At 42.1% G+C, this 12,185-nt stretch overlaps 1 protein-coding gene across 1 annotated transcript in view; it reads right to left on the bottom strand.

Annotated features, from left to right (window-relative positions):
* Positions 1-12,185, bottom strand: part of MYO3B (myosin IIIB) — a 266,306-nt gene that overhangs the window by 191,970 nt on the left and 62,151 nt on the right. Inside the window, exons 7-11 of the mRNA XM_073545841.1 lie at positions 11,509-11,607; positions 11,285-11,399; positions 3,391-3,517; positions 2,815-3,025; positions 2,419-2,566 (exon numbers count right to left, since the gene is read on the bottom strand). Of these exons, the coding sequence (XP_073401942.1) occupies positions 2,419-2,566; positions 2,815-3,025; positions 3,391-3,517; positions 11,285-11,399; positions 11,509-11,607 (700 nt within the window). The remainder of the gene's footprint in view (positions 1-2,418; positions 2,567-2,814; positions 3,026-3,390; positions 3,518-11,284; positions 11,400-11,508; positions 11,608-12,185) is intronic.

Raw genomic sequence — 12,185 nt, 5'->3', positions numbered from 1 at the left:
ACCCCGCACTACTACATCTGGGCACCAGCCTCTACACCGCCTGTGCCTCTCCTCCATTGCTACATCTACACTGCCCTGGGACCACAGCTCCACCTGTGGGGAGCTTCACCATCTTGGCTGCAACCCATCACCAGTCCCAGAGGATCTGCATGCAGCGTTGGCCTAACACCTCAGTTGCCGAACACCACAGGTGGCGTCATGAACTATTCATAAACTTTATTTCATTGTTCATTCATCCCCTTTTTTGCCATGGAGCCCCAGGGCTACGGACCGGGTCACAGCTCCCGTGACAACTCCCCTTGAGATCAACGGGCCTGGTACCGAGCGCCTCAGCAGTCTCGCCCCTTCCTTCCAGGTGGACTCTTCTCCTTGAGTGACAGCTCTGATAAATAGTAGAACTATAGTATTAGTAGAACTTAGGGTGTGTGCACACGCTGCGGATTCTGCTGCGGTTCCGCAGCGGATTTGGCCGCTGCGGGTCCGCAGCAGTTTTTGCTGCGGTGTACAGTACCATTATTCCCTATGGGACTAAAAAACCGCAGTGCAGACGGTACGGATTTTTCCGCGCGGTTTTCCTGCGGTTTTGAAACCGCAGAAAGAATTGACATGTCAATTCTTTCTGCGAATTCCGCTGCGGTTTGCCATCTCCATTGAGGAGATGAAAAACCGCAGGGCAAAACCGCAGAGCAATTCGCAGGTAAAACCACAGGTCTTTTGACTTGCAGATTTACCTGCGGATTTTACAAAATCCGCGCGGCCAAATCCGCACTCCAATCTGCAGCATGTGCACGTACCCTAAAATCCAGCACTACTTCTCCTATAACACATTCAGCCATCATTGGTTTGTTCTGGAGTGTGCACTGTTATCCCCGTATTTACACATAGAGATAACAAGACATTTGAACAAAAACACAGCTCTGGATAGCAGAGAGAAAAGGTTACCAGACCTTCTGTGAAAGCTGCTGGGCTGATTCATCTCTCTTCAGAAGTTTAGAGGGAGGTGAGCAGCTAACTGCACTATGGTAGTCAATGGGCTGGAGGGAGCTGACTGGGATGTTAAGAGTTAACCCCTCTACTGGAACGACTACACACTCTCCAACAGGCTGTGGTGGCTGGGTTCCATGGAAACCAGCTGTACGCTACAAAAGACTTTAGCAGACCTTCTGTGTCTGAGAAAAGACTAGCAGACTTTCTGTGAAAACTGCTGGGTTGATTCAGAACTACATCTCTCTTCAGAAGTTGAGAGGGAGGCGAGCAGCTAACTGCTCTAAAGTAGTCAATGGGCTGGAGGGAGCTGACTGGGATGCTAAGAGTTAACCCCTCTAGTGGAACGACTACACACTCTCAGACAGACTGGTGGCTGGGTTCCATGGAAAAAAGCTCTACACTATAAAATAATAAATCTTTCACTGCAGGAGAATGACAGCAGATAGAAAATGTAAGTCAATTGCAAACTTTCTTATTTTCATGCTGTCTAACTAATTAAAGCAATTTAAGAGCTTGAGAACACCCCTTTTAAAGGGAAAGAAAAAGATGAAACTAGAATCGCATTTCAATTTTCTGTGGCACTGAACACTTAGTGATAGGTGTCTCCACTGTTTACATCTGTTCGATAACAGCATAAGAGCTAATAGGAATTGTTTAACGTGATCAATCCCCTTAGAAAGTTAAAGGGAATCTGTCACTTTTTTCGCATATCCTGTAAAAATATCATTCAATTCAATGTCAACTATGCATTATAACACTACTCTTGATACCCCTTGACTCCCCACTTTTGATCAATAAATACTGTTTATATTCCTCCCGCGGTGTATGTAAATCTGCTCGGTCCAATGGCTTATTGTTCGTCTCTCCCCCTCCATGTTGCTTTATGGATTTCTTTCTTGTAATTCCTGCATTTGCATACTGTTACTGCACGTGCACAATCAAATGGCCCTTCATGTGTGCGCAGTATGCTTTGCCCAACAGTGGGCAAAGCATAAAATCAGTATTGCGCATGCGCCAGCATACACCATTACGTTCTATGGCCCGGAAGCATTGCAAAGCAAATTGTGTGTTCCCTCACTCATGGCAATTATTATACATGTCCACCATCCTTGTATACTTGTCCCTCATCCTGGCCGCATCCTAGTATATATGGTATATATCCTTCATCCTGGTATATACAGTATGTTCCCCTTCCTGGCCCCATCCTACCATATATGTCCACTATCCTTGTATACGTGTCCCTCATCCTGGCCGCATCCTATTATATACGGTATATATCCTTCAACCAGGTACATATGTAACCCTTCCTGACACCATCCTAGTATATATATCCCCCATTCTGGTATATATGGCCCTTATCCTGAAGGGTTCACATACTTATTTTTTACGGCTGTGTAATATGCATTGTATTGACAAAAGTTGTCAACTTACCTGCTCCAATGCAAATATATGCTGATTAAAATAAAACTGGATCTGTTCATTGGCAATGTTAATGCAAAGCTGTTCGAAAGAATTCCTTTTGAAGTTTTCAAATCCAAAAATATCCAGAATCCCCACGTTCATACCACTCTCCGCATTGCTAGATACAAAAAGTAGAGTCCATTTACTACAGATGAATTAATATAATGTTAATCTTAGGACTAGGATAATCACTTCAACTTCCTTGGGATTTGTAAATTTTATAGAATTATTGCATTTTTTTCTTAATCACAATTAGATTTGCATGTTTGAATAAATTAGCAAAAACATTAAAAAGAGGTTATCCCAAGTACCCAGATCAATAAACCTTTCAGGTATTGAGATCCCGTTTTGACTCAAGGTACTTGCCATATATTTTTGTCAGGCTGAAGAAGGGTGTTAATCCGGTTCACAATCCAGCTAAAAAGCCTCCCGTACAAAGCCTTGGACATGGCGTCTCGGACGTCTGCTGCTTTATCCACGGTGTTGGTGCGGATAATTGTCTCCCCTCTTGTTACTACGCAGTGTGAGGTGAGGGCTTCCTGCAATTCTTCAGCACCAATGCTAAGGAGGGCAGCAGCTTTAGGAAAATATGAAAGGTAGCATTATAGGCTAGCAAGGAAAGGAAAATAGCAAAGGAAAAAAATCAAGTTCTGTAAAGGCACTTGTGATGTTAAGAGGTTTATTCCAGTTACGACTAACACATACGAACTGCAAATGACATTTGAGGACAATTGATGTAAAACTTTTCTTAAAGTGGAACACCCCTTTAAGGCATAAAAATTAAAACTTAAGTAAAAGTTAAAACCAACTCAAAAGTAGCAGTAAAAATAGCACTCGATGTGATTTGGTCAAGTACAATTATAGAAATATCCCGCTACTCATGTCGTTAAAGAATGGTTTCATATCTGTCATGTGTCCGTCCTATTGGCCATTTTAGTATACCGTTTTCTAAGGCTTCTCCGTTAGGAACTTCGCTTTTGTCAGTTTGGTGTTTAGAAGATATGGCCGTGAACTCGATGTTCCCTGTGTTCAGTATTCCGGCCAGAATTCTGTACACCGAATGGACTTCCTGTTAATTAAAGGTGAAGGTAACACAATAGGCATTAATTCTACAAATGAACAGAAAAAGGAACACTATCGTAAACCTGATGAAATACGTCTCAGAGGTAATTACTCAGTGTCAGGCAGACATATGTTGTCTCTATGCAGAGAATTCCTAATGGGATCCTCACAGAAGCTTCCAATGTTACGTACGAGCCTAGAAACATGTATAAAACTTATATTAACGATATTCAGCATACACGGTCGGTGGCTACACACAAAATCTCTAACGAGAAGTCCAGAGTAGCCATTGAGACTCAAACTGGATGCCCACAGAAGGAATGCAAAAAGTATGCCAGACTGTTGCAAATGGAGACATTTGTGATTTTCTATACACTACAGCAGGTACAGGTCACCTCAACCCAAGACCAAAACAGATTTGTTCTAGATCAAAATATCTGTATAATGCCTAAAGTCAGATCCACATATGGAAACCTTTTTCAGCTGTGGACCTACAAATTCTTGGCAAATCCATAAGATCTCCATAAAATCTGCAGATCTAAGGGCACTTTCACACATCCTGATATTTCCAGTACCAGAGATATCTGTGTCCGTGTGCTTAATATGTGTGGCGCCTGTGTGTCCCATCAGTATCACACATACTGGCGACTGGGAAGTAGCAGTACTGTTCGTGCTGTTCTCCAGCGCCGGGTGCTGAACTCAGCTCTCATCATTCTTGCTTGCGCTACGATCAGTGCTAGCACGGGACAATGTTGTATTGCACTGATAACAGCGAGAGCAGGCCGTAGCTGATAGGAGTATTTATCAGCTGCTGCCTACGCTATAACCAAGTAAATAAAAACCCGGCATTGGTTCCCCTGCATTTTTGATAACCATTGAGACAAAACTGACAGCTGCAGACTGCAGCCCTCAGCTGTCAGCATTACCAAGGCTGGTTAGCAAGAATAGAACTATATCCCTCACTTGTCCGGCGTTCTGTCCCACGACGTAATCCATGTCTGGGAATAAAGAGTTTTCAATCTGGATGGTGCCAAGATGCGACCATCCAGGCTGAGAACCATTGATGAATGAGCTGCTGTAAGTGAAGCATCAGTGAGCAGCGGTGACTTCATCGAAGTTACCTCTGGTCGCTGAGACTGCGTTCCCAGCCAGGCCCCTGAACTGCGGTGACCTCAGCACCATGAGAAAAAGTCAGTACCGCTGTTACCCAGGAGCCGGGACATGTCACACTGATGACAGCCCTGTGGGTCATCAGTGTGCATGTGTGGACAATTTGTGGCCCGTGCTGCTGTTAAAAATGGATATGTCGGCGTATTTTGCCCACAGACACACGGTCTGTGGAAACACACTGACATGAGCACAGGCCCATTCATTTGAATGGGTCTACAATGTGTGTCTCCAGTACATGTGAAAACTGTCACCACATGTACCGGACACACTGACATCTGACAGAGTCCTTACATATGGCTCTTGCAGTGGATTAACCACTGATTAGATTTCTATACATTCAGCAGGTAAAATAAGCTCCAAACGTTATCAGCATTTACTCAATATAATGCGCACGCTGCAAATCTTTTTCCTGTTCGCTTGTTTCCCCCTGCATTTGGATGGACTATTCCTGATCTAATATATCTGTTCTCCAGGCCATAAACTAGATGCACACTTCCTGTTCTGTACAGAAGACTTTTCAGCAGTCTCATCATCACAGACAGGATTACAATGAAAGGTAATGCCTTTATATACAGCAGAAGGCATAGGAAACCACCATTCACAATGGGTGATGTCACAGCTCACGTTCTGCTGTGTAATGTGTGATAATATCTCAATATTCAGCAGATAACACAGGATCCACCACTCACAATAGGTGGTCACAGGTCACCTCCTCCTTCTCTTGTACAATGACTGATAACATCCCTATATACAACAGATAACACAGGATCCAGCATTCACAATATGTGATGTCACAGCTCACCACTTCCTCCTGTAACTGATAACATCGCTATATACAGCAGATAACATCCTCTACAATGACTGATAACATCTCTATATACAGCAGATAACACAGGATCCTCCATTCATAATATATGATGTCACAGCTCACCTTCTCCCCCTCCCTTCACAATGACTTTTGTCCAGATTAGAGAATGCTCAGATAATGTTTCTGTACAAACAAATTGGGTATACGTCAATCTATTGCTAATATCCAGGTGACCAGGAGGAGGTATGAGGCTAATAGTAGGCCTGTTGACCAGTGTGGAAATAATAAGGGTATGTGCGCACGTTGTAGATTTGCTTTTCTAAATTTCTGCACGGATTCTGCCTCTCTTGGCAGAAAACACAGTTGAAATTCCGTGCGGATTTTCATGTGTTTTTTTCATTTGCTTTTGGAAGCTAAATAAAGATATATTATTTAACAAAAAAAAAAAAGAATTGTGATGTCATTTCCTTGTTGAACCTCCTCTTTTTCATTCTCCCTTGAAGACCATAATATCATTACATACCATGTTCAAATATAATGTTTACACACAAAACTAATATAATTGAATATAATATACAGTGGGGAAAAAAGCATTTAGTCAGCCACCAATTGTGCAAGTTCTCCCATTGAAAAAGATGAGAGAGGCCTGTAATTGACATCATAGGTAGACCACAACTATGAGAGTCAAAATGAGAAAACAAATCCAGAAAATCACCTTGTCTAAAAATTATGGTGGAAAATAAATATTTGGTCACCTAAAAGCATGCAAGATTTCTGGCTCTCACAGACCTGTAACTTCTTCTTTAAGTGGCTCCTCTGTCCTCCACTCATTACCTGTAGTAATGGCACCTGTTTGAACTTGTTATCAGTATAAAAGACACCTGTCCACAACTTCAAACAGTCACACTCCAAACTCCGCTATGGTGTAGACCAAAGAGCTATCGAAGGACACCAGAAACAAAATTGTAGCCCTGCACCAGGCTGGGAAGACTGAATCTGCAATAGGCAAGCAACTTGGGGTGATGAAATCAACTGTGGAAGCAATAATAAGAAAATGGAAGACATACAAGATCACTGATAATCTCCCGCTATCTGGGGCTCCACGCAAGATCTCACCCCGTGGGGTCAAAATTATCACAAGAACAGTGAGCAAAAATCCCAGAACCACACGGGGGGCCTAGTGAATGACCTGCATAGAGCTGGGACCACCGTAATAAAGGCTACCATCAGTAACACACTACGCCCCCAGGGACTCAGATCCTGCAATGCCAGACGTGTCCCCCTGCTTAAGCCAGTACATGTTCAGGCTCGTCTCAAAGTTTACTAGAGAGCATTTGGATTATCCAGAAGAGTATTGGGAGAATGTCGTATGGTCTGATGAAACCAAAGTAGAACTGTTTGGTAGAAGCAAAACTTGTCATGTTTGGAGGAGACAGAATGCTGAGTTGCATCCAAAGAACACCATACCTACTGTGAAGCATGGGGGTGGCAACATCATGCTTTGGGGCCGTTTCTCTGTAAAGGGACTAGGACGACTGATCCATGTACATGAAAAACTGAATGAGGCCATGTATCGTGAGATTTTGAGTGCAAACCTCCTTCCATCAGCAAGGACATTGAAGATGAAACGTGGATGGGTCTTTCAGCATGATAATGATCTCAAGCACAAAGCCAGGGCAACAAAGGAGTGGATTCGTAAGAAGCATATGAAGGTCCTGGAGTAGCCTAGCCAGTCTCCAGATCTCAACCCCATAGAAAACCTTTGGAGGGATTTGAAAGTCAGTGTTGCCCAGTGACAGGCCCAAAACATCACTGCTCTAGAGGAGATCTGCATGGAGGAATGGGCCAACACACCACCAACAGTGTGTGCCAACCTTGTGAAGACTTACAGAAAACTTATGAACTCTGTCATTGCCAACAAAGGATATATAACAAAATATTGAAATTAACTTTTGTTAATGACCAAATACTTATTATCCACCAGAATCTGAAAAATAAATCTTGCCAAATCAGACAAGGTGATTTTCTGTATTTGTTTTCTCATTTTCACTCTCATAGTTGTGGTCTACCTATGATGTCAATTGCAGGCCTCTCTCAACTTTTTAAGTGGGAGAACTTGCACACTTGGTGGCTGACTAAATCCTTTTTTTCCCCATATATATGTATATACACATATATATGTATGTGTCAGCCAGATACAGTCATTAATAAAATGGTACATAAAGAGTTAAATAACAGACACACACACAAAATTTGCGTGAAAAGCAATATCTGTATATTTTTCCAAAAAGTAAAAAAAAATTGCGTGGACTCCCATGTAATTTTCATAACCAGCAGAGGGAAAGCTGAGGGCTGATGGTAATATTCTGGGAAGGAGCCAATAGCCATAAAGGTTCCCAGGCTATTAATATCAGCTTAGAGCTGCTTGCTTAGCCGTCACTGGCTAGATTACAGGGGAACCCCAGAGAAAAATTGACATTGGATCCCCCTATATAATCGAACCAGACAGCTGCGGGCTGATATTAATAGCCTGGGAAGTGGCCATGTATATTGGCACCCCCCAGACTAAAAACATCAGCTTTCAGCTGCCTCAGAAATGGCACATCTTATAGATACGCCATTTATGGTACTTAGCCTCACTCTTCCCACTTGCCCTGTAGCGGTGGCAAGTGGGGTAATATTTGTGGGGTTGATGTCACCTTTGTATTGTTCGGTGACATCAAGTCCACGAATTCGTAATGGAGAAGCGTCAATAAGACACCTATCCATTACTAATCATATAGTTATATGGTAAATAAAGACACAGCCAGAATAAAGTCCTTTATTTAAAATAATCACAGACTCCTTTATTGAATCTTAATTTACCTTACTTACTGCATCGCCTAATCCCCGACTCCCTCGTCTCCTGCAACAAAAATAAAATAATAAACCAACATAAAATACTCCCTGTCCAACGTAGTCCATTTATCGAGTGTCCCACGATGATCTCATGTGTAGAACAGTCACATCGGGAAATGTGACTGCTCTACACGGCCTCCGGTGATAGAGAGGAGCTAAATCGCTCTTGCAGTGCATCACTGAGAGTTTACCGGAATTCGTGCTCTCAATTTATGGCACTGCTGCGTGAGAATTTTCTCATGCAGCGGTGCCGCAAGTGACAGCATAAACTCTGGTGAACTCTCAAGGCAGCGCAGTGATACACTGCGGGAGGATCACCTCCTGTCCGTGTGTCACTGGAGGCCGATGTGACTGTTCTACACGTGAGATCATCGTGGAACACTCGCTATTAAATGGATTACGGCGGAAAGGTAAGTATATGTTGGTTTTTTTTTTTTTTCAGGAGACGCGGGCATGGGGGATTAGGCATTTGGTGAGAATTAATGTTTTTTTTGTTTTACAATTAAACACAGTCGCCAGATGATGGGACTACTACTGTCCCATCATTGGCTCATGCTGTCACCATTATATGTGACAGCAGACATAGCCGGATGGGAGCAATAGTCCCATCAGACGATGCCTAGCTACACATACAGACACCCGCAGACAGACACACACATAATCTCCACCCACACACTCTTCCTTCTTCCTTTATGCAGCATTTTTGGCACGCAACTCTGCAGCAAATCCGCAAACATTTTTACACCTGCGGTTTTGCTGCGGATTTAACTGACTCAATGGAAGTCAATGGGTGCAGAAACTCTGCTGATCCGCAAAAAGAATAGACATGCTAAGGAAAATAAAACACTACAAATCAGTGCAGAATTTTTCCGCAGCATGTGCACACCAATTCAGGATTCCCATTCATTAACATTGCTTGAACTACACTTTGCGGATTTGGTGCAATTCCGTGTGGAAAAACGCTGCGGATCTGCAAAAAAATCTGCAACGTGTGCACATAGCCTAAGACTTACATTTTCTTTCTTAATATAGATTGCGATATTGAAAAAACATAATCAACTTAAAAAAATGTAATATCCAAATTTACACATCAGATCATTTCCTGATGACACATTTCCGTTAACGAATGCATCCTCCTCCCCTTCCTCTCTGTCTTCTATTTACTGTTGGGGTTTTTTAAGTAGTAGGGTGTCAAACATTTATATAATGACCATTCAAAAAAAAAAAAATCATCATATCTTCAGTTTATTAATACTGTCAAAACTACTCTCTGTACTTGTCCTTTACAACCTGGAATGAATTTATTAAATACAATGAAATTAGTAGTTTTGGAATTTTTACGCGGCCACTGGAACTATTTTAGACTCATACTTCCAGTCTTTTAGGAGAATTTACAGGGGTTTACTAATCATCAGAGGCAGGATTACATGACAGGTAATAACTCTATATACAGGATCCACCAATCACATTAGATGATGTCACAGCTCCCCTGCTCTCCCTCCTTTCGCAATGTTTTTTTGCACATGCTCATTAGATGCTTCAGTACAAAAGATTGGGCTGGGATCTGACTATTGTGGCTATTTCAGCTTTCTTCTCTGCTCGCTTTCTAAAAGCAAACATGGACAAAACAGAATTCATAATCTTTCCCCCATCTCACTCTATCCCTCCACTAGACCTATCCATCAATGTCAATGGCTGCTCACTTTCCCCAGTCCTGCATACTCGGTGCCTTGGGGTGATCCTCGACTCTGCCCTCTCTTTCAAGCCACACATCCAAACCCTTGCCTCCTCCTGCCGCCTCAAACTCAAAAATATTTCCCGGATCCGTGCATTTCTTGACCATGAAAGCACAAAACACTAGTGCACGCCCTTATCATCTCCGCCTCGACTACTGCAACCTCCTACTCTCTGGCCTCCCCTCTAGCACTCTGGCACCTCTCAAATCCATCCTACACTCTGCTGCCAGAGTAATCCACCTGTCTCCCCGTTATTCCCCAGCCTCTCTTCTCTGCCAGGCCCTTCACTGGCTTCCTATCGTTCAGAAACTCCAGTTCAAAACCCTAACTATGACACACAAAGCCATCCACAACCTGTCTCCTCCATACATCTGTGACATGGTCTCCCGGTACTTACCCACACGCAACCTTAGATCCTCCCAAGATCTCCTTCACTACTCCCCTCTTATCTCTTCTTTCCACAACCGCTTACAAGACTTCTCCCGTGCTTCCCCCATACTCTGGAACTCTCTACCCCAACACATCAGACTCTCGCCGACCATGGAAACCTTCAAAAAGAACCTGAAGACCCACCTGTTCCGACAAGCCTACAGCTTGCAATGATCCTCAGTCTACTGAACCACCGCACAACCAGCTCTACCCTCTCCTACTGTATCCTCACCCTCCATGTAGACTGTGAGCCCTCGCGGGCAGGGTCCTCTCTCCTTCTGTACTTGTGTGTCCCTTGTCTGTGACGTTTATTGTACTTTTCTATATTTCCCCTTTTCACATGTAAAACGCCATGGAATAAATGGCGCTATATAAATGTATAATAATAATGTGTTATTTCCTGAAACAAAAGGAAGATAGAGTCTAGAAAAGCCACAGTGGCCAATGGGAAAATTGCAATATTTCTATGATTTTATTTTTAATACTGAGTTAATAAATAATACTAAGTTACGGTAATTAAGTTACTGGGGTCACTGAGGACTGCTGGATGTACAAAAACAGCTTTCATGTTGTAAGTAACTTTATATTGTAATCTTTCTATAGTTTTACAGAAATCAAAATTGAAAAAGAAAAAAAATCCACATTGTAATATTTTTATAGAACTCTGAATAAGAAAAGAGTAAATGGGTGTAAAGCGTCCCCTACAACCCCCCCCCCCCCCCCTCTTACTCACATCATTGCTAAATCCTATAATCCTAAAACAATGTTGAATTGCAGCAAATTGTCTCCTGTAAGATTCCTTGGAGATAATATCTTGCATGACTGACCCTGTTTCATTGTCAATGTATCTATTAGTAATAAAAGAAAAATAAAAAGATTAGCAATAAAAAATAGCAAATAAACAGAGATTAACTATAAGAAAACCAGACGATGTAGCGAATAGTTTTTGGTTTTTACCTCGGAGGCTTTCTTTCTGGGAGACTGTATTCTGAAAGCTTTTTATGATGATAAAGACCAGCATATATGTAATAAAATATATGGAAATTCTTCTCACCCCTAAAGGAAATGGAAAATATAAACTGTAAATAGAAAATGGACCAAACATGCAACCCTGGAGTTATCATACTGATTAAGTCACTTGTACTGAGAATATTAAAAGGACGATAAACCTTTTTTTCTTTGCTAATTAACACAAGATGCTAAAACATTTTTTTCCTAATCTGTTATGATTTTATGACTGCATATTTCATTTATTACAAGTTCTTCGGAAAGGCTAATTTTTACTCATGTAAACAGCACTTCAAGATATTTGTTTCACAGCAAAATACTGGACATAATAAACTTCACCGACTTCTATGGCACCGTTTAGCAGGAAAGCTTTGTCAGGGGGTCTCTCTGCTTTGTCAGGGGATCTCTCTGCAGAGAAGGGGAACCGGTGAGCCACCTCCATAATCTACTGATACTAGTGGCTCCTGTGTTATCTGCCTCTAGCTTTATAAGAATGGGGTAACTTTTCACTGTAAGCGCTCATTCATTCACCAACTTATCTATGTCTGTTTTTCACAAATAGTACTAATACCTATGAAAATCTATGGTGCTGTTCTCATTCCCATGTTTTTTTGCGGATTGTGTGT

Source organism: Dendrobates tinctorius, unplaced genomic scaffold (assembly GCF_039654945.1).
Source record: "Dendrobates tinctorius isolate UK_male_01 unplaced genomic scaffold, ASM3965494v1 ptg000143l, whole genome shotgun sequence".
NCBI lineage: Eukaryota > Metazoa > Chordata > Amphibia > Anura > Dendrobatidae > Dendrobates > Dendrobates tinctorius.
The sequence above is the reverse complement of the archived record's forward strand: the minus strand, read 5'-3'. Positions and strand labels throughout refer to the sequence as shown.